Here is a 24,239-nt window from a genome sequence, read left to right as displayed (position 1 = left end):
TAGAGTGTGGCACCAGGGGCCATCAATTTTGAACCTTTTCACAATATTCTAATTTTCTGATATGATGAATTTGAGATTTTCATTTGTTGTCATTTGTAATCATCAAAATTAAACAAAATAAACATCTGAAATATATGAGTTTGTATGTAATGTATGAATATAATATACAAGTTTCACTTTTTAAATGGAATTACTGAAATCAATCTACTTTTTCATGATATTCTAATTTTATGACCAGCACCTGTAATTGTGACCAAAACAAATCTTGATATTCTTTTTTTAGATCTGCGTGTGTCTAAATTTAGCTATAGTCACCAGGAACATGGTTAATATGAGTCAGGCACTGACCAAACAAGCATTTTTAAAGCAGGGTTAGTCATCATTAAGCTGCAGTCGTCTTATTCTAATATGAAAGAAAATCACTGAGGCATTGAACAAACCACAAAGGGACAAAATGGAAACCCTGCTTTGCAAAAATCAAAAATAGAAACAGTCTTTCATAAATAAATGCCCAATCTTCCCAGTAAGGTTCTTAGAAAAAATAAAACTAAACAAACAATACAGATAATGATGCTATCTGGGTCTCAGTGATTAGCTGGAACCATGGAAACTCTGTCAACATCTACATTACAGATTTATTTACAGAGAGAGATCAGAGAAAAGCAATTTCTCTGGGAATAAGGCACCCTGGGGGTCGTTAGGGGGTTAAATTTGGCATGTTCACATGCAGGTGTCGCACTTACAAGGAACTCGTCGCGGATGAAGAATTTGGCTCGCGTCACTCTCGGGTCTTCGCCTGGTTCAGGAGTTGCTGAAAGAACAACAGAGGTTCCTTTTAAAAACAAGCGAGGCTAAACGTTTATTGGCATCATGAGTGAGCGTGGCGGGCCGCAGACCTTCATTTGGTATGGTGTAGCGGGCGTATTCGGGAAAATATTCCTCAATTTTGGATTTTCCAGCTAATACTTTCTCAGCCAGCATGTCCTGCTTGTTCAGGAATAAAATGACCGATATAGTACGTAACCACCTGAAAAACAAACAACAGCAGCTTTTATTTTTCTCACTGAATTTCCACAGAAAAAGGAGAATAAAAATACCAGCAATCAATTCATCAATCAGATTCTTCTTTTAATTAGGTTAGAGAAAAAAAAAAAAAAAAGCTTTACTAAACATTCTATAAAAGAAAAATGCATCTATCCTGTTTTTGCAAAAACTTTGATGTTTTTCTTAATTCTAAAACCTCAAAACAGAAATAAAATGGATGTTCTTCAGAAATTAAATCACGTCTCCTACAGTATATAATTATAAAATAATGAGAAGTTGTCTTTTTTTCCCAAAGATTCATAGTTTTCAGCTATTCAAGGTTGCATGAATTATTCAGATGAGTTTAAAATGACAAATAAAGGAACTCATGACAATACTTTCTCAAAGCCAACTATATTTCATATTGCTTTATCTCACAGCTGTTTTCATTTAGTCAATATACATTTGTTAGGCAGCCACAGCGCTCACTTTGATAGTATCTTTTAAAGTTAGAGATATTTTTCTACAGATTTGGCGATGTCATTACAAAAGTAGAGGAAGAACTTCCATCACTGCTGTGGGTAGATCTATAAAATGTGGCTGTTTAGAAGTGAAACATGTCTGTAATGTTATTATAAACCAAAAAAACCACAACTGTGTGTAACGGATTACAGTAACGGGGATATCAGGCAGAGGAGACACAGATTTCCGTCTCACCTGTTGTTCCAAATACTGCGGAAGAGGTCCAGTGCTTCCCGTAGTCTGTTGGTGTTATTGTCTTCCCTTATTACCATGTTGTAGCTGCTGCTGGCCACCACAAAGATGATAGCAGTGACGTCTGGAAGGACAGAGATTCACAGTCAGCAAAAATGTTGCAGTAAAGTAGAATTAATATTTTAACAGATGGTGGGACTGTCTCACCGTTAAAGCACTGAATCCATTTTCTCCTTTCATCTCTCTGACCGCCAACATCGAACATGCTGTGGACCAAATCAAAACATGGGTCAGGCTCTGGGATAAAACACCTTTGAAACATTCAATAACTGACTTTAAAAAAGAAACAACAACAAACAATATATGAGGATTAGTACAACTCTTTAAAATTAAAATGATATACAAACCCTGAGGCTAAAGTTGAACTAAGTGCAAATATTTTAGAGGAAGGAGGGAAGGATGAATAAATGGAGGTATGAATGACAGACGGACAAACCCACAGATAAATGCATTGGAGGGCGGATGACAAGATGGATGGACAAAAATGAATATTAAAAAAAAGGAGTGATGGACAAAAAATGGAAGAATAGATAAAATGTATTTTAATGATGGAATAAAAAGTATGATGGCTGTATGGAAAGTTGAAAAGGATGGATAAAAGGATGGATGGGTAACTGATGGAAGATTTATACAATGGGACATTTGTTCTTATACTGTCATTTCCTAGCCTTGCTTTACAAAGAACAGCCTGAATGAGTTCAACAAATATATACATTTACTACCTAAACCACATTTTTGATTCTTTGTGGACTAATTTTGGCATAAAAAAACAAATAAAAACATTGCAACATGGAAAGGCGTTGCTTTAATGAGTTAAGGTCTCTGCTTTCTACAATGGTGAGTTGTATATTTTGTTTTTGTAACAATTATCTTGCCATGTAAAGTAGACATTATCTGACAGGATCCAGTGTTTAGGCTATCAGCTGGTCTTACAACCATCATGCTGCTCAAAAAGAAATAATAATCATACAGGATTACATTACAGTCGCTCAGCTTCCGGCAGGTCGGGGTCCATTTTTGTATTCCCTTTTATCCCTTTCAACATACAAAATGATGTTGGAAGGAACAAACTTATGACATTTCAGGCCTTAAATCACAAGGATAAGGTAAATATAGTGTTGACGCCCAGGAGGGCATTCCGATCTGTGATTATCCTTCTATGGTAGTGCCAAAACGGGACCGGGTCAAACACTTCTAAAAGAAGCAGATTACTGGAAAACGCCTCGAGAGCCTCCGTTTTTAAAACTGGGTGACGAAGATCTGGAAAGCTGCTGCATAACAGAGAACGTAAGCGCGGATGTGGAAATAAGAAGAACAATGCATCCTTTTAGCAGGACAGAAATATTTGGCTTATAAAAGTGGCAGAAATAAGCTGGAACCACAAAATTATGATAACTTCAAGATGCTTTTGGTTGTTCATTATGTTTGCCTCTTTCAAATATATATTAGTCTCTTCTTCTAACCCCCCCCCGCCCAGCACGACTTACTGAAAGTTGACTTTGTCTACTTGAAACCTCGTCTCAAAAATCCCTGAAGTTAACACTCTGCAGCGTAGAAGATCCTGCAATCAGAGACAAAAATGAAGGATCAGTTGTGCAGAAAAAAAAAGAGCCTGTTATTTGAGCAGGTCAGCAGGTTAACTGACCTGGTCTGTTGGCGTGTAGTCACTTTGTCTTACAGAGTCAATTCTGTCCAGGAAACTGAAAAAAAGCAGAAAAAACATAAATTTTGTATTCATTCTGCAAAACAGAACTTGATGAATAGAGAAAAACAAGTCACACATGAGTTCCAAACACAAATTTTTCATAAACAAATAAAAGAGAGAAAAAAAAGCAGATATATTTTAGCTCATTTCCAGGATTGCTATTCTTATTCCAAAGGGAGCAGCCTCTCTGACTCCCTGCAGAGGCCTGGGGAGGCCGCTGTTGTTGCAGCTGCAAGCCACTAGAGGGCAGACATGCTCAGTCTGGGCTATTTTGGTCTGTCTCTAGCCAGAGTGATTGCATAAGGCGGTTATTGTGGAGGTTAGACAGCTTGCTGCTGCCTTCTCTTTAACAACAGAGAGAGCATGTGCAGCAGCAGAGGAGGAAGCAGCAGCAGCTGGGCATCTGAGCAGCACAGCGGGCGAGCTCGGGACAACCACGGCCCGGAACACACAGCCGCACAGGCCTCTGGATGACCTGGATCACCCAGAGAAAAGACTTCCAACATGGGGCTCCAAGATACCCTTACACAGAGACAGCCTCTTGCAAAATGATTCATACCCATTATACTTTTTATACTTTGACTTACTACAGCCTAAACTATTTCCTGTATTGTACAGGGCTTAATGTGATAGACCGACACAAAGTAGATCACAATCAAAGTGAAATGAAAAGAATTCACAAATTATAAAAGTAATTTAGGCCTGCAATTAACTATTGCTTTGCAAAACAATTAATCTGTCAAGAATGTATTTTTATTAATTGATTTATAATCAGATAGCCTAAGGTTTTTTACGAAATTAAACCCGGTGAAACTAAAACTTTTCAACTAGAGGAGGTCTGGATAGAGCATATTGACAGACGAAAAGGTTTTTTTTTTTTTATCTTAAATGCAAAATGTTTACATATTTTTCTTTTTTTTATATAATTACTTCTCTAAGTGGGTCGCACTGTTAGCCAAAGGCTTGTTTTACAGTCTTTACACTTGTTAACAATTAAATAATTACTGAATTAGTTGGCAATCATTGAAATAATCGATTAATCCCGATAAATCTTATTAATTGTTTCAGTCCTAATTTAAATTTTATCCGAAAAATTGTTTCAGCTCTTAAGAAATTAGAAATAAAAATTATTTTAGTGTGGTATACATTTTTTACCTAGTTAAATGATCTGTAGAACAGTCTTCTGCAAAATGCATGTGTTTTCAGTCATGAAGATTTGGCCAGGGAGTCTACACACTAACATCCTACTACAGATTCTGTTATCAGATTTAGGCCTGAGGTTTGACTGGGGCATTTCTCTGACCTAACAGGTTTACCTGCAGCTTCCCTGTCCCAACAGAAGTACAGCATCCCCACAGCATGACGCGGCCACCAGCATTTTTCACAGTAGAAAAGGTGCATTTACCAAGATGTCCACTGGTAATTAGTCTAAGAAAAGATCAATTCTGGTCTCATCTGCACAAAGCACTGTATCCTGGTTTTTGCAGTGTCCTGACTGGCTTGTAGTAAACTATAAAATGCAAATTCTTATAACTCAACAAAAGACTGGAGTCATATTCATCTGGGTTGATCTCATATTGATCTCCTTGCCCGTTTAGGTTTACGTGGAGGGTCTTGTCTTGGCACAATAGGTTTACTTATCTCAGAAAAGGTGAACAGAACTAGGCTCTTTAAGATGTTTAAAACTTGCTATACTGTTTTCTAGCCTAACCGTGCTCTAAACTTCTCTACAAGTTTCTCCCTGACCTGACTGCTGGGTTCCTTGGTCTACAAGTTAACTAATGTTTTCTAATAAACATCTGAGACCCTTACAGAACCGCTGGATTGATACTCAGATTAAATTACACATAAGTGTTTTCGGTTTAGCAATTAACAGGCAACACATTTTATTTATTTTAGGGTATGAGACATAAGGGGGCTGAATACCAGACCTATTGCATTTTTTAGATTTTTTTTTTTTTTTTTGTAAAAGCAGAAAAAATCCAAAGTTCTCCTAAATTTGAAATTGTACCTTCCGATATAAACAGGGTATGAAGGCACTGTTTAAATCTAACAACCTTTACATATATTTAAATTAGAGTCTCTATGCCCTTTAGAAAGAAGAGGTCAAGAAAAGATAAAAGAACCAAATGTACCTAAAAACACATAAAAATCACTGAACAGAGTTTACCTGTTATTCTTAATCTATTGAAGGTAATCAGTTTTAGGCTTAAAGTGCAGAATCGCCATATATTAAGAAAATATTCCCATTATTTTATCAACAATATATAACGAACTTCCTTCCTTTTATGGACGGATCGACTTAATAAAAAGGTCAGTTTAGATTTTGGAATCTTAGGATGATGTTAAATGACATTAGAGATAAACAGCTATGTCCTTAAGTCAAAATAAAATAATAGTGAACAGTGCAAAAGGCAAAAACCTCAGAGTAACAGATGAAAAGACAATTTTTCCATCAACTTAAAGGAGATACGGGTAGGTCAGAGACATGATTTCGGAAATGAAACTGCATTCAGCTGATTCTGGTGTCTTCTCCAGTAAGGCTGACCCAGATGTGGCCCAAACGGGGTCATCTCCTCACCATCTTTGATTCTCTAACCAACCCATCTGCAGTTTCAGTATGTCACCAGTCAGACAGGCGCTCAGATGGCGCGGCTGCAGCACACAGGAAACCTGATGCGCCGTTCTCGCTCCGCTGTAGGTTTCCGTCAGGACGTCTGTCTCTTCGTTTTCACTTTGGGCGCCTAAAAGCAGCACACCAACACGCCCAACAAGGATTAAATAACCGAGAATGAATGGTGCATTATGAGCCATTAGATAACAGCCGCGCTGCTCATGTGCTCTGACAATAACGTTTTCATCACACGGACTATTTCTGCTGCAGACGAAAGAAGGAGCAGGACTATTTCTAACAGGCCACCAAAATGTTCTCCCCTAAATTGTACCACTAAAAGTTGTAAAACTTGTGCAAAAAGCTCAGAAAAAAAGACTTTTGCACCTAAAACAAATAAGCTAATTTAAATAGTTGTCTACATCTAAAGATTTACATCATACAACAGGACATATAATAAATTTTGACTGCTTTTAAACTTCACTATTATGTTTTTTTTTTATAATTTATTTATTCCGAACATTTGGGAAAACTGAAATGAATTTTCCTATAATCATAACAAGTTCAATCTATACACATATATGGTCAAATGTATAGATACTATATTAAAACTGTGAATATTACATTAGTCTTAATGGCCGCACTGGTGAAGCTCATTTAAACTGGCTGGCTTTGCTTTAAAAGCAACTTCCACAAACTTTTAATGGAATCTCAGATTGATGGTAAGTGTGGCGTTTAATCCAATAAACCAGTTTCATTACGTGTTTGGGATCACTGTCCATCTGAGACACCACTTTTTGTCCAAGTCCATCAAGATGAGAAAAGAATTAATAGAGCACAGAGCCACGTTTCCATCACAATATCATCCAGTTATATAGGAAATATAAAAGGGCATCTCATGAGATCATAGAACAATGTAAAAGAAGAATCAACAAAAAAATAAATAATCCAATAACAATAAAGATGCCATGTAAAGAAAATATCTTTAATATAAGAAAGGAAAATGAAATCTTTACTGGCATTACAGCACAGAACCCGTCTTATAACTGGTGGAAAGCCCTTTGCATATTCCCACTGGAATTTCAACAAAGTCTCTGGTAATGAGCTCAAAGTCTTTGAGGCTCCAAAAAGTCAATATTACTTCCATTTGCAAAAAATAAAAAACAAACATTAAAAAACACAAACAAACCTGTCAGTAAAGTAAAAAGATATACCATAGAAGGTATGAATAATTTTTGACTATTTTGTAAAAGCACAATCTTTGGCAAAGTTGGGGTTCACAGATGCGCTGAATACAATCAAATACAGTTTATGGTTTTGTTGCAAAGAATGTGCAGAGAAGATGCGAAAAGCTGTTTATTTTATTACATCATCTATTCTTTTTCTTCTAAAAAAAGTATTAAAATTATTATATTTAGATATCTTTGTATATCTTTATTTATCTTTACTACAAAATAAATATATACCATCTCACTTCCTCACACCAAGTGTGCAAACCACAGCTTTGTTAGCAATGAATGGGGACAGATAAGTATTCCTGTTGACAGCGGAGAACAATAGTGTTGGGGACTGTATTATACTAAAGAAATATTAAGCAATTTGTTTGATTTGTTATTTTGTTGGATAGGTTTTTGATAAACTGTCAGGAGAAATTAAGAAACCCACCTTAAATGTAAGTAATGCTGTGACTTTTGCCTGTGATTTCACCGATAAAACATTAGGCATCTAGATTTTCATTATGCAAGCCAAAACAGACATTGGAAAACTGACTAGATGAGCAGCAGATCACTCATCTGTCAGATGACAAAAAAAGCTCTGTTTGGACTTTAAAACTGGCTAAATGTGATATTTTTAAACACTAGAAAAAAAAATAAAAGCCTGATCAGAAGCTTAATCAGAAAGTTTCCAATTATGTTGAAACTTAGAGAAAATATACATGTTTCTTTACCTTCAAGTCTTAAATCTTAAACAGGGTTTATAAGATGATACTAAATGCATCTGATCATAAACAAGTTCTCACAGATACTGTGGGTCACACATGCTAATTTCTCCTGACCTGACCCCTCTTCCCCCAAAACGACAACAGAAAGACCAACAGATCCACTCAAAAAAGCCCATCAAATCCAGCACAAAAAAATGTATTTAGTATTTTTAGTCTTCCTTGCAGAAACATAGCTAGGTTATAATTACAGAGTGCTTTGTGACTGCCATGTGACAGCGGTACTAGATATCCAAATATAATCTCCATCAAGTGGAGAAGAAAAAAAAAATCCAGAACAGGAGACCAGAACCATGAAAAAAAGAAAAGAAAAAAAAGAGGAAAAGTTAGTGTTGAACCATGGGTGGTGCAGATAATTTGCTCTAAATAGGTTTGGGTGCAGCTTTGATTTTGTGACTGTTGTGGTTATGGACATAAATAGCTGAGTCCGTCTTTTTATAAGGTCGGCGAAAATGTGTGCGGTTTATTCCATTTTTCCCCCCAGTCTCCTCCCAGTACTGCTTCACCGTTGGCATTCCCAGTTCGTTCTGTGATGTGGTCACTTTGTAAAAGCCGTGGTTAGAGGGACAACAGGCCACCGGTTTGCCCACTTTGTCTTTTAGTATGTGTACAGCACACATATAGCAAAGAACACTATAGTATTTATCACACACAACAGTGGATGTGAACCGAATGAGCTGTCATTTCTCATTTATGACCTAAAAATTAATCTTATAAAGACTCATTTCACAGATCTTTGACAATTTGTGTAGAATTTGAGGTTTGATCTTAAATTATTTATTACCATCTTGTGCTTTACAGTCACCCCCGTCTCTCCTCTGAACTGGGTCGGCTCTGTATTTAGCTAAAACAGATCGTACTGGTCCTGCAGGCTCGTTTTTGTTGCTATGTATAAGCTTTGTTATGGACAGAATCACTTGACTTGTTCTGGTCTTCCCGTGTTGTTTGCCTCATCTTTACATAAAGCACAGACATAAGCATAACTACAGACACACACAGACCAACAAACTGAGGGTGGTTGATGCAGGGGGCTCTTGGGGCTCAGACCCCATGTGGTGCAGGTCACATGTTTAGCAGAAATGGGCAACAGGATAGATAATAGATGATTTTCACATTTTACTTATGTTTTTACATTTTTTGTTTAATTTATAACAATAATCAAAATGAACATCAATGTCCAGACAAACTAAATTAATAAAAGAAAATATATACATGTTTAATTTATTCATTAATGACAAATGTTCCCAAAACCAACTTGACTCTTTGTAAAAATGTTTAATCATGATTTAAATTGTGACAAGGTCCCCTTAATGTCAGACCTGTAGAATCATGAAATTATGCAAAAGAGTCAGACAGACAATTTCAAGCAGGATAAAAGATCTCAAATTAACAAAGTAAACCTTGATCAGCAGAGAAATACAGTCACTCTTTTCTCTCAAGCAGCCTGGAAGTAGGTTTTGAATATCAATAATGATCGTATTGCTGAACAATGCGATAGCCATATCGCTTATGATTTAGCAACAGACTTCTGACCAATTTCTATATAATCATCCGACGATCCTCTGGAAGCTTCATCATATCAGCCAATAGGAATACAGATGTGGTTAAAGTCCATTCAATGGTTAAAATATAGTATTGAGAAGCAGCACTTAGATGCATTAACTTAAAGATGAAATATTCTACCTAACATTGCACCAAAGGAGTCATTTGCAATATTCCATATTAGAATAAAATATGTATCACTACTAGAAAGAGTATTTAAGCTTTTTCTAAGTCTATGGGACTCCAAATTATGAGCTTTTTTTTTGTCTTTTCAGCTGCCCCCATAATTAATCTAACTTGCTCCAGATTTAGTAAGGTTTTTACGCCTGAGACCCTTATTTTGGAGGTGCCTGGGTTTGAATACCCAGGCACCTCCAAAATAAGGGAATATCCACACATGGAGAAAAGATGGGACAGTGGTGAACTTTCCCAAAAGTGAAAGACCAACTAAAATTACTCAAAGAAAGCACCAATGACTCCTGCAAGAGGTCTTGAAAGAAGCCCCAACAACATCTAAAGATCTGAAGGACTCACTTAAAGTTAAAGTTTCATTTTAACAGTTACAAGAAAAAGGTGAAAAAGAATCCTGATGATCCTAAATACTACCGGGAAAATATTCTGATGAGACAAAAGCTGAAGTTTTGAGAGGTTTAGGCCCAGTTACATCTAGCATAATACCTTTTTGACTCCTAACACTGTACCTACAGTCAAACATAGTGCGGGTAGTGTGGGGTCAGGGGCTGTTTCAATGAGGGATCAATAGATTCATTCTGCTCTTGAAGAAAAAACCTAAGCAAGTTGCTAATACATGGAAACCCTCTAATGTGGCTAAATTAAAGCAATTCTGCAAAGACTGGGCCAAAATTCATCCACAGCGATGTTTACAATAATATATTAGATCTGTCTGACCTTATGGGGAAACCAGTTATTTTTCACAATAGGACCCGAAATCATCTTCTCCTTAAGGAATGGAGCCTTGGTTAAATAACCTGCTTCTCTAAGATATCAGACTTTTAAAATAACATAAATTTGAGGAAACGTAGTGGTCAAACACATTATTGTGCCATTTAACAAGCAAAGTGACTATTTAAAGAAAGACTAAATCATATTAAAATAGTTTAGTTAAAAAAAAAACATTAAAATATAAAGCTGTTAACGTGTTAAAACCTTTGCACCAACAAACAGCACCCAGCCTCATGTGCTCATCTGATAATTGGGTTGACTTTTTACAAATAGCAGACCTTCTTTAATTAGAAGTGGAGAGATTCAGATCAATAGTTTCCATATTTTGAGCCGCTTAGGCCTGCATAATGGATTTTCACTTTAGGGTCCTACTGACTAGTGACAGCACTGTGAAAGTCAGCTGAGCCAATTCACCGTGTTTCACAGCTGCAACGTTTGTCTAAAATGTTTTCAGCTCACACTTTTCACTCTAGTTTTTAACTGGCTCAGCTGTTTTTAAACATAGCTTTACTATGACAAAAGCTAACCAGTATAAAGCGTCACAAAGAGTGCGTTTCAGGGAAACACCTAGTATTTCTACTCAATGTTTTGAAAATATTAATGACAAAAGGGTACCCTAAAATCTTCAAATTATAATACTTTTAATAGAGTTAAGCAGATATATTAATTGCTTCTACTTTATTTATTTTGGAAAATTATTACTGTAAAATAGAGCTTTCAAACATCAAGCTTTTTTTATCCAAATCACTGTTGGATCTTAAATAAAGCATATATGAATCTGGAAGTTCAGAAGGGCAGATGTACATTTGAGTCGATGAATGCTGCAAATTTCAACTATGGGTAAGAGAGTGAACTCTGGAAACCCAAATATTTTTCTACACTGTTATTTTTCACCAGATCTGGAAAACACAGGCATACTAAGTCCATATGATATCCATGGATGTAATCCAAAATGTCCATCCCCAGCTGCCTAAAAGGACCCAATAAAAGCTGCAATCCACTCATTGCATAACTCAGACTGTCCCGGGGAGGTGCACTGCTGGAGCTCACCAGGCGACGTGCAGCAGGGCAACGTGGTGTACGGTTCTGGTCACCTGGTGGAAAGATATGAGCCCCAAGGCTTAGCTCATCCATTCAAACAAGAACTCTATGCAGTTTTTTTGGAGATGGATCTGAAAGCAGGCAAATCCATCAAATGAGACTCAGTGGGTACTTCCTAAATATAGGAACGCAGGACAGAGATGCTCTTGAAAGTCAAACCAAATCTTGTGTAAACAAAAGCGCCTGCTTTATCTCAGCTGCGGTCGATTGGCCTTCCAGGGCCCCATCAAATCATGGGTTTGAAAGGTGTTGTATATAAAATTGTAAAATACACAGTAATGTCCTTTCGTGTCTGCTCAGTGTCTATGTGGACTGTTGGACTACATTTGTTTGAAAGAGAATCACTCGCGAATCTGCAGAGCTTCCAAACGCAGTTTTCCCTGGGAAATTGACAGGCGACCTTTTTCTAATTAATACAGAAACTCGAACATCGATACCAGAATTATACCAAAAATAGACAGAGAAAAAAAATAATAGTCCAACAGGCGGCATTAGGCCTGTTTCAGTCTTCATAAAGTGAAACTACAGCTGCCTCTTTGTCAATCTAGCTGTTGCACCTGGAAACAAACCAGCCCCCCACCAAAATATATACGATGAAGCATTCCTCTACTTCTCAAATTCAAAGAACACTACCAGTGTTAAACAGAAGAGTCTACATGATGGGTGCAACAGTGACTGGGATTCAAACTCAGATCCAGAGTCAAGGCTTTATTAATTTTTTGTTTGTGTAGTTCCCAGTTTGCCCTTTTGGGGGCATCCCTGTGCTCCTCTCTCTCACACTGACCCTGCCTGGTTTCAGTAGCTTGGTTCCCATGGTAACCACTTTCAGTCCATACCCCCACCCCATCCCTTCCTAGGCCAGGCTGTATCCCTCCATTCCCAGACTCTCCTATGCATCAACACTGAGCAAAACCGAGCAGCTTTCTTTCCTCCTGCACCGTATGTGTGTCACCGCCGCTCAGCGTTTCAGTGCGTTTCAGTGGGAGGGCAAAGCAAAATTAGACTTATATAGACAGATCATTTCAGAAGGGGGCCGTGGTCTCTGGCTTGTACCTAAAAATAAGTCCCATCTTTACAGAAGCGAGGGGAACATAGCATGTGCTGCGCGGCATGAAAAAGTTTCTGAATACACCCCCGACCTGAGTGACACTACGTCGTTTTGGATGAACCAACAAAAAGATGTTGCAGCATACAACTGAAGTCCATTTGGCTAAATAAATGCTTACTGAAAACTGTGATACTGGTCTCCAACAGGAAGTCCAAACCCAGGACCACACTGACATACGCATGTGGAAGAAAGTCTGCGTGCGTAACTAGCGCAGCACTTCATGTTTCTATTGTTTAAAGCAATAGAAACTAAGCAGCAATTTAACAGGTGGCATTGCTGGAGAAGGTCTTAACATTAATAATTTTATTCCACCAAAGTAAGTTTAGTTGGATTTACCCAACTCTACTAAACCAAAACTACACTTATTATACAATATTCACGTTATAGCAGCAATTTAATGCATTTCATGTGACAGATCAACAGAAAGTACAGCATGCTTGTGAATAAAAATTAGAAAAATGAGGCACACATTTGCGCCCGGCCCCTTCATTCTGAGACACAGAAATAAAATCCACCTTGAAGGCCTCAGAGATTTGCTGGGGAACATCGGTAATCAAATGAAGACAGAGGATCCCAGCTGACATATCAGGGACAAAAGCTGAGAAGTTGATAGCATGGTAGGATAAAGAAAAGCTTTCAGCATCTCACAAAGTTCTGTTCAGTCCATACTCTAAATATGGAAACACAACCGCAACAGGCAGCCCACTGAATGCTAACAGACTGGGTGAGCAGCGCTAGAGATGCTAGAGAAGCCTCCAAAACGCCCATGGTGACTCTGCCACAATCCATGTAGGAACAAACCACAGGGTGGAGGAAGATGATAATGCCTGCACCATCTCCACCAAATGGCTAATAAATGAGAATGGAATAAAAGATGATAACATAGAAAACACTGTGAAAAAAACAGCTTAGTCCTGGAATAGGAAAGACTCTTTGTTAAGAAAGACACTCGTCTCTCAATCAAACAGGTAGATATGTTGCAAAGAAGTGTGGAGGAAAAAAAAAAAAAAAAAAAAGACTACAAACCACATTCTGCTCCTTTAAAGTATTTTTGAAAGGGATAATATAAATGAAAAGCACACTTTTCAAATTGTGCATTAACAATAAAAAGAAATAAGTTATCAATTTTTGTTTTCCTTCTACTTTAAAACTGCCGAGTGTTGCTCTATCATATAAAATCTCAAAAACATGGAAACCTGTGGTTGCAGTGTGACCGTACTATATAAGGAAGCAGCGGAAAATGAAGACTGTAAGGTAGGGCTGAAACAATCAGATTCATTGTGATTAATCGATTATTGAAATAATCGTCAACTAATTCAGAAATTGATTGTCAACTGGAGTAAAGAGACTACAAAACATGGCTGTAGTTGACAGAGAAAAACACTGAGAGCAGCAACTATACCAAAATTGTAAAAAAAAAATAAAAATATATATATATATATATATATATATATAAACATTTTGCATTTAAGATTTAAAGAAAAAAGTTGTCTTTCAATATGCTCTATCCAGAACTCCACAAGTGGAAAAGTTTTAGCTTCACCTGTTTTAAATTCGTAAAAAGTCTTCTTTAAGGAATCTTTGGCTATCTAATAATAAATCGAAAAAATTATCGACAGATTAATCGATTTGTGAAATAATCATTAGTTGAAGCCCTACTGTAAGGTTAGCGTTAAAAACATTCAGCCTTAATTTTTACCTGTTGCAGCTTTCAGCTAATCAGATCCAGTTAAGGAGTGTAATAAATATACTGGAACTAACAGCCAAATGTTTACTTAACTTATCCTCTGAGCTACCTCAGTCAGCCCAGCCAGATGAAATAATCCTTACAGCACAAACTGTCAACAAACCCAACTGACAAGAATATAAGGTTTCTATAAATAGCCTTGTGTCCCCCTCTGACCACATTCCTCAGGAGGTGAAAGTTGAGGCTTGTTTGACTAGTAGCTGAGGTGGAGGGAGACCTTTCTGCCTGGGTGTGGCTGGACACCACCACCCTCAGGCCTCGCTTCAAGGCTAGAAATCCTTCAGTACGTTAGAAATCAAGGGACTGACTGAGCACACCCAGAGGGGTCAAACACAACACTCTAAAATCATCGCTTTGCTTCAAGTCTGTCGTTTCCTGACTCGAGCAGGAGCCCCGTCATGATTAGACAGCAAAATGTCTCCCTGCATGTCAAACGACGCTTTGATCAGCCCCTCCACTGTCTATAGACCCGGTAGAGCCGAGTGTGTGTGAGCATACACAGGGTAGGGGGAGACAGAGCGCATTCATACGCTCCCAGTGACTTATTTCATGTCTGGGCGTTAAAACCCAAGAAGCCACGGCCAGGTTGGCGCTTACTCTCGCGTAGCCGCACTCTGGCGGGGTGGGGGGGCAGCACACATGAAGCCGGCACAGAGGCGTTCTATGTCTCACCTTCTGCTGCTGACCTTCCTTTTGTTTACAGCGCATTGCCGGGATACTCCCTTTGATTCGGCTGTGCACACGTGACCTCAGCCAGTTTCTGCTCTGCAGTGCTGCTGCTAAAAATAGCCTCAGCTTGCCCTGGCTCCACAGCTAGTTTACATAAGCTCTAAGGGGGGTGGGGGAGAAGGGAACGATGGGGGGGGGCAGTCTCAGTGAAGAGAGAGAGAGCAATAGAGGAAGGAGGGGAGGAGACATGGGGGGGGTATGGTCGACCATTCCACAGTCTCTGAGCAGGGGAGCTGCAGCGTCACTGCTGTCCTCCAGCAGACTGCCTGTACACTCCTGGACAACAGGAGGCCGAGGTATATATACACGTCTGTGTGCGATTGTGTGTGTGTGTGTGTGTTGTCAGCACACAGTGAAACACTAAGAGATATCCGCCATTCACCAGCTCTGCTCTTTGTCTGGCCCTTAAAATGGACGCGCATTTTAACCCAAAAATAAAAGTCGTATTTATAGCTCGCCTTCTTTAACTGGAACAGAAACTCCCCCCCCCCCCCTTTTTTTTCTTTTTACCTCCAACCCTGCTCACAGCAAACAAACACGGGCATATTAAAACAGCTCTACAAAACGACACTCTAAAACAGCAGCTTGAAGTAATGCAAACATTTTGAAACTCTAATAAAACCAGACATGAGCTGAAAGGTGATAAGCATTGTACGTAAGGTGAAACTAAGCTCAAGTTGTTAAACAAAGTACAGAAAAAAAAAATTTTTTTGGACCGTTTTAACAAACCAGAAAAGCAAAAAAATAAATGAAATATAATATAATATATATATATATATATATATATATATATATATATATATATATATATATATATATATATATATATATATATATATATATATATATATATAAATAAATAATTTATTTATAATCTTTTTATTTATCTAAAAAAAAGACAAGCACACATCTACAAGTGTAAAAGATAGAGAGACATAAATGTATTATAGAACAAAGTAATAAGGGATCATTTAGATATTTTTTCTACCATTTAAAGAGGAACACATGAAGGTATCAGCTGGTTTATTAGTAAGGCTACCTGCTCTGCTAAGCAGCTGTGTTAGTTTGAAAAAACACTGCAACTGTCTGAAACAGCTTATGGGAAATCAAGAACCTATTTCCATCCAGTGCTGTAAACATTTCTAAAGAAACATTTGCATTAATAAATGACACATAGCTAAAACTAAAACAGAGAGTATAGCAGGTGCAGTCTTTTACAACAGATCCTGTTCAGAAGGAAGCTACAGTCAAATCACAACCCTGGTTCCAATATTAGGGTGGGACATTAAAAGTATTACTTGGAAACAATAGCTGGTGAGTCATTATATCCAAAGTTTAATTTTTGACCAGGTGGATGGACTCGCTAACACTAGAGATTACCCAGTAACAGATTATTTTTTTCTTTGGCCAATGCAAGTACTGATTGTTTTATCAGTCTAAACGATTCCTGATATGCACTGCCGTTTTTTGGGAGGGCCGATATTGCCTTTTCCAAGGGCAGAAACAATTAATCGGCTTAATCGATTATTGAAATACTCCTCAACTAATTTAGTAATCCATTATTTGTTGACTGGAGTATAAAGACTCTTAAACATGAATGAAGCTGATAGAGAACTTAGAGTATTTATACGAAGAATGTAAAAAAATAATTATATAAACATTTTGGATTTAAGATTAAAAAAAATTTCGTCTTTCAATATGCTCTATCCAAAACTCTTCAAGGGGAGGTTTTAGATTCACCTGGTTTAATTTTGCCAATAATATATTTTAAGGAATCTTTGGCTATCTGATTATTAATCAAAAAAAATAATCGAAAGATTAATAGATTTACAAAATAAATCTTTATTTGCAACCCTACTTTTTAGATTTGCATAATAAAAAAAAGAACAAAGATAAATATTACACAAGTCTCCTCAAACTAAAAACCTTAATCAAAAAAAAAATAAAAAATCAAACAGTATTAAATGAACAGCAAATATAGAGAGTGGCAATTGTATGGGTTTCTGGTGATCTTATGAGATGGCTGCTGAATGGGCAAAATAATCCATGAACACACGCAAATACCGGCCGATGCAAGAAAAAAAAAGAAAAGAAGATAAATATTGGCCAAAAGTATTGGACGGCTGATTTATTAGTTAACTTCAATTTGATATATTTTAATTTAACAAAAATAGAACCTAAATGCTGTATGTGTATAACTGAAAATATAATTTCTTCAAATATAATTGATTTTTAAAAAATATAACCAGACTTGAAATATTCAAAATGAAATCCTTTTTTTAAGCCATTTCTTTTCAGCAATAATACAATGATTCAATAATTTTTTTAACCATAGGCAATTGGAGAAAAGATTTAGGACACTTAACATTAGAAATGATAAAAAAAAAGAAAAAAAAGGTTAAAAGACTTACAGCAAGGCCCAACAACTTCTACCCTAGTTAGCTCTTGTGGTAAAAGGGAACACAGACGTAAAGCTGTAAAGCAGCACTGAACCAATTCTCATTCAGCAACAGATCCGACCCTTTCAAGTTACATTGGCAAGCATGAACAACCTGTACAAATTATCGATAAAGGCCAAGGGCTTTATACTGACTTGAAAAATAATCTAATATGTCTCAAATTAGGCTAATACTACGGCCAAAAGTTACAGAGTTTTGTTTTAAGAAAAAAAGAGCAAAAATCAGGAAAAAAAAATCTATACAGCTTAATAGATGATCTACAGAGTCTCAGGAAATACTCATATGCATTGTTTTGATTTACAGAGTTTCATTTCTCTAAATTTAAGTAAATATTTTCAGCATGTTTTTTTGCATGAATAAAAAAAGTTTCTATAGCTTTCAATTATAATCAGGCTTTAAATATGGGTTCTACAAGAAAGCATAATACGATTTAAAAAGGGAACAAGGCTTTAGAAAGTCACCTTTGTTTTATTTGGTAACCCTGATCATACTTTTTATTTAACTGAGAACAGTTACCCATGAAATCTCTAAAACAGAGATTATGCATGTAAATGCAAAAACACCTTTTCCCTTTTTTAAGAGAAATCTGATTTTCATTTTCTAGGAAGCAGGTCTGATGTCATTGTTTATATCAGGGGTTTGTTTAACTCTTCAAAAACACTGAGTACTCTGATCAGAAGATTACATAGTTCTTTTCCAGTTTCCAAGTTGTCTTAGCTGTGTTTATCTGTAGATATTTGCTAAGAATATATTATTCTACGCTAACACCAACTGTTTATTTCAACACCTTATTGGGTGATCACAATTTCATCTCTTTGTCTTTAATGTAATTTTTTTTCTCTCCCAGTTTTGGTTCATTTGTGCCAAGTATTTTTCTAAATAGTGCTTTCGATTGTGCTATGTTTTATAGGAACCATGCACGAGTTTGTGTCCAACTTTTTGATGTTTCACCCGTTTTAATAACCAATAATATAAGGCAGTTCTACTTAGAGTTTACTGTAAGGAAATAGGGTATTGTCTCTACAGTAAATATTGTCTACCAGCATTAAGTGGAACAGAGCTGGTCATGGTCATGTGTCATCTGTCATATTTCATAAGAGCTGTCTGCACCAAACAGGGATCAGAATGGATAAATAGTACACTATAACATCTTCAGAAAATATACAAATACATTATATTAGATGTTAAGATCACAAATTAAAAAAATAATATATCATAATTTCTGTTCTATATTAAAGAACGCAAGATTAACAAGATTAAAATTCAAATTAGGGCTGAAACAATAAGATTAATTGTGATTAATCGATTATTGAAATAATCATCAACTAATTTAGTAATCGATTCATCGTTAAATGGAGCATAGAGACTGTAAACCATGTCTTTAGCCGACAGAGCAACCCACTTAGAGCAGTAATTGTTAGGGGTGTAAATAATAATCGTTTTGTATCGATGCATCGATCCAAAAGCCGACGATCCGATGCATCGACACGTCCGCAAGATAATCGATTAATGTTTTTTTTTTTCCTCCGGTCTATTTTTATCTATTTGCTCCTGGGCATAATTCTTCATCCCGTGCTGCGGTGCCGCTAAACCTATTTTGCCCTCCTACCGCACTTCCTGGTTATACTCTTACAGCAGTTTGTTGCAGCAAGCTTCACACAGACATTTTTAAATTATGCTCAGTATTGAAGCGTGGTCTGGGCTACACACTGTGGGTCTAGATACAGCCGAGGCGATGAGGAAGTGGGGGCGAGTTTAGTGCGACGACGGAGGGACAATGGGGCAAACAGAGCGGAGATTCAGCTGGAAAAAGGCTCCCAGCGTTCTCGCGCACCTCGCTCTTCTAGCGGGTCAAACTTCACGAGTTGTTTTCCGCAATTTCGGTCATAAAAACAAAACAAGCCGGCCTCCTGTCTGGTGCACTGTTTGCGGTCAGCTACAATTTGGGAGAGGTGCAGCAGAGCGTCTCTCAAGGGGGCGGTGACGCAACACTCTGGAGCCTTCTTCTTCTTCCTTTTTTTAATGGCGGTTGGCAAACAACTTATAGGTGCATTACCGCCACCTTCCAGAATGGAGTATGGACCAGACAAACTATTATATTCTCCCTAAAATACCCGTTCTTCTTAGAAAATTAAAAATACTACCAAAAACTACATCCCCAGATGACCTTTGAAACAATTCCCTTATATCTAGTTTATTTTTATTCCTGTCTAACTCTCTACACAACATCTCTCTTTCCTGAATATATTTATTACATTCTAAAAAAATATGTTAGACAGTTTCTCTGGAGCCGAGGTATTGCATTGAACTCATTACACTGATATTGTGCAGTATTTTTTGATGCAACTTTTCTACTTCTGTTATTTGCTGTTGTTTCTAAAGAAAATGCATAATGATATTACAGCTTTCATTGATTTATTTCAAACTTGAAACTTTGTTTAGCCTGTAAGGTGTAAAAAAAAAAAATAATAATAATAAAAAAAAAATTTAATTAATCGATTAATCGAATCGAAGTGTATTCTTAAGTATCGAAAATAATCGAATCGTTGGGTCAGGAAATCGATACTGAATCGAATCGCCATGATGGATGTGATTTACACCCCTAGTAATTGTATATAAAATGTAAAAAAATATATAAACATTTTGCATTTAATATATTAAAAAATTATTATCTGTCAGTACGCTCCACCCAGAATTCCTCGAATTGAAAAGTTTGTTTCACCTGCTTTAATTTCGCAAAAAATCTTCTTTAAGGAACCTTTTGCTATCCAATTATTAATAGATTAATCAAAAAAATTATCCACAGATTAATTGATTTGCAAAATAATCACGAGTTTCAGCCCTGAATTAAATATTACAAAGAAGTGAGGCTGAAACGATTAAACAGATTAATCAATTATTGGATGATTGTTACACTAACCTACTTACAGCATAAAAAGACTTTACCCAGAAATAATTCACTTATATATACATATTTGTTATGCTACATATCTTAACATTTGTTTATCTAGAAATGATGAGTTATTAAAAACGTATATATTTTTTTTAGAATGGGAAGAATTTTAATAACTACATAATCCAGAGCATGAACAGTACAAACATGGTGACATGGCTGCTACATAGGATTGTAAAACAAATAATCAATTTAGGATTAACTGTTGATCCATGTTTTTTTAGATTTAAATTTGCTCTGTCAGAGTAATTGTTAACTTCCATTTAAGAAACTTTCAATTCATACTGTTACCACTGTCCACTAGAGAGTGTTGCTGTTTATTCTTAAGTTGAACCTCTCTGGTAAGAGAAGTAGTGCCAGAGCAGAGGCGCCGTACAGCAGAAACATGAGTCTGGTCTTGGATTATTTACACAGTTTAATGGCCATCAGGAAGCAGAATGAACTTCATGCGGTTGTATTTGCAAATATAAACCCTCAAAAATCTTCGTAAATTATCATCTAAATAGAGTCCATATAACGGTGCTGCATGCCGGAGCAGCACCGACTTCTCTGCCATCCCCATGGAGGGCATTATGCAAAACGTTTGTAACATGACAGTAAAATACATGTTAGAAATAAGCATAGTAAATGGGGAAGGCGTGTGTGTGCTAAAGTCTTTTATATTAAAAACATACAATGTTTAGTTATGTGTAAGAAAAACATTTTTGTTTATTTAGTTGGTATTTAATATAGTTTGAACAATAAATTATTAAAATACAATGAGTTTAGGGTTGCCTTTTTACTTAGAATATCACGTTGCCGTCAAAAGATGTCTTTTCTTTAAAGTTGTAGGGAAGCAGCTGCTCCAACCATTGCATTTCCAAATTTTCCTGAGTGGTGCCCGGCTTTACCCGAATGAATAAAGTGAATGTTATTGGTCGTTTATCAAGGGGGCGGGATTGTTGTGGCGAAAGGTTCGCAAGCATTTTTGGTTGTGGCTGGTGTCTTGGAAGCATCTTGCTAACCAGTTAGCAACTTAGTTAGTGCTAGTAGGTTAGCAATGACACTGTCAAGGAATGCTATGGACAGCTGAAACATGTAAGAGGAGGAGAGAATTGTGTCGGAGGTCATGGATGAGTCTCTTCCATCATACATTTGTTAATTAGAGGAGGAAAGCGCAGACAAAGATGTTGTTGAAAAGGGCGCCAGAAGCTTGGTTTGGTGTATAAGGCTTACAGCCGTACATGTTTGAGCCCTTTCCTCGCAACGCTGCCAGTTCTGTTAGCTCTACGCCTGCCGAAGACTGACGTCCATCCCCGTGAACACTGGGACGTAACTCAATGGTAAGGTAAATTATTCTTATTTCAACCGTTGCGTATATTAGTTGCGACATATGAATCAAGATGGTATGACCGAAATAAACTGATTGACAGGTGACCGTTGATATATGATTGGCCGAATTTAGGTGTACAAGCTGACGTATTACTAACTGGCCCGCATAAAATAACAAAAAAAAAAACACAGATTTTAAGACAGGATTTTTTTTAACTAGAAGTTTTCTTACTTTTGGGACAATATTGTCTGATAAAGAGTACATTTATATACATGCTTAAGCCAGAATGATTTGACATTTAAATATGACTTCCCTATGACTTTAAGTCTGTTAAACTAGGCTAGTAACAACAACATTCTATTAAAATGCTCTGATAACACCACTAAGTTCCATGTTCAGCTAATCCTTTGTGAGATTATCTTCAGCATGACAATTATATGGAAACACGGCTATTAAAAGTAAGCAGAGGCAGTCAGGGCCTCTGGTCTCTAGAAACAAAATAAAAACACACTTGCAACTCGGCGAATCTTGTGACATGTAGCATGCAATGCTGGGCAGCTTTGGGCTCTTAAAACCACTTTTTTTTTTCGAGCAGGCGTCTAGATCTTCATGTGCGATATCCAAGATATGCTTCAAAGCTCCACCTACAACTTGGAAAAAGTTCACAGGTACAAAAACACCTTATTTTAGCAACACAGAAAATATTAAGTGATGTTGAGGTTGAAATAAGTTTACAAACACACACAGACACACATGCTTTTGTCCCCTTGGAAAAGACTTGGCATGTGCTCTCATGTGCTCTACAACATCTTCTCTATCGCTTTCTGGCCTCCAGAGGAACGAAGAGACAGAACAAGAGAAAGAGACCAAGAGAGATGGTGAGTGAGGAAGTAATCAGAGCCCCACAGGGGCCAACAACAACCTTAAGGACAGCGGTTTGTGTGTATCGTGTCCCACCAAGCTTCTAGTTGATCTCTCTGTTGCTGCTTACATCAAAAACACTCCATTTTACTCAGAAATCATGCAACAAAACAGACCAATACACACATAGTACTGTCTTTGATTTTCCTGCAGTCAGCTGACAGGAGGGTCATCTGATTAAAACAAGTGACACAAATGTTTTTGTTAATCTGGATTAAGGCCTTCTATAAATCCTTTTAGAACGAATGGATTGGGTTGTCATAATTAGCTCAAACTTTAAAAAAATAGTGTGTCAATAGAGTTTACCTTATTAGATAATAATCAGATACCAGGACAAGGATTACGAATAAGATATTATCTTATTAGACAAAAAAAAGAAATATTTTGCTTAAGAAGTCAATTTTGACATTAATACACCTGCTACATCTTCAAGCTACTTTTGATCAGTAAGGTTTTTCATTGCACTTTTTGATTAATAATATTGTATTAATATAATATCAATAGAAAGTATTGTTATACAAATTTAGTCCTACATCTTAAAATACACCATAAAATATTTATTTTTTTTAACTATCATTTTTTTATATCCCAAACACAATACATGTTACGCATTTATTAAAAAATTTAGAATATTAAAAAAAAAAATGTTCTAGTATATATTCCATTTAAATATTATTGGGCATCTTATTGAATTTACATTTCTTAGTAATACAAATTAAGCATTTAAAACTTTGTCTTGAAACTTAAATCTTTGCCCAGCAAGTGTTTTTAATACCTTGATGTTCCTTTAAGACAAACATTTGCTTCTCTTTGAAATTCCATGATCTTCTTAGTTTAACTACTTGCCTTTTGCATATTGCTTCTCTTTAAAAAAAAACAAAAAAAAAAAAACATGGGAATCTTCTACAAGTTCCAGCACCACAGTTAATATCCTAAAAAGGATCTAAATGTATGGATTTTCTATTGTTTGTTACATATATAAAGCGAAAATTCCATAGGTTTCCCAAAAAAGAAGAAAACCCCACCAAAAAACTAAAATAAGACAACAAATAAACACATCGTTTCAGATACATAGGAATCCAACAGCATCATACCTCCCTTGTGGTTGTACAATGCTGATGAAACATTAAAATTAGACACTAGCATTACTTGTTGGTGACAAAGAAATGGCAGTAACATACAGTTGGTGTATAAATATTGCTCTCATGGGCTCTTCCATGAACAGAAGCACCTTATTGAGCAGGAGCAGTTTGTGAAGCGTAGCCTCTCTGTTTCTGCGGAGCCCTCCGAGG

General features: G+C 36.6%; 1 protein-coding gene across 2 annotated transcripts in view; it reads right to left on the bottom strand.

Moving 5' to 3' along the window:
* LOC119787877 (guanine nucleotide-binding protein G(olf) subunit alpha) overlaps window positions 1-24,239 on the bottom strand; it is a 97,544-nt gene that overhangs the window by 4,845 nt on the left and 68,460 nt on the right. For both annotated transcript variants that reach the window (XM_038291924.1, XM_038291925.1), the window contains exons 6-11: window positions 3,443-3,497; window positions 3,285-3,358; window positions 1,945-2,003; window positions 1,741-1,861; window positions 897-1,027; window positions 744-811 (exon numbers count right to left, since the gene is read on the bottom strand). In XM_038291924.1, the coding sequence (XP_038147852.1) occupies window positions 744-811; window positions 897-1,027; window positions 1,741-1,861; window positions 1,945-2,003; window positions 3,285-3,358; window positions 3,443-3,497 (508 nt within the window). The remainder of the gene's footprint in view (window positions 1-743; window positions 812-896; window positions 1,028-1,740; window positions 1,862-1,944; window positions 2,004-3,284; window positions 3,359-3,442; window positions 3,498-24,239) is intronic.

Source organism: Cyprinodon tularosa, unplaced genomic scaffold (assembly GCF_016077235.1).
Source record: "Cyprinodon tularosa strain WSP-4 unplaced genomic scaffold, ASM1607723v1 ctg304, whole genome shotgun sequence".
In the NCBI taxonomy this organism is placed as follows: Eukaryota; Metazoa; Chordata; class Actinopteri; order Cyprinodontiformes; family Cyprinodontidae; genus Cyprinodon; species Cyprinodon tularosa.
This window is presented reverse-complemented; position numbering and strand designations above follow the sequence as displayed.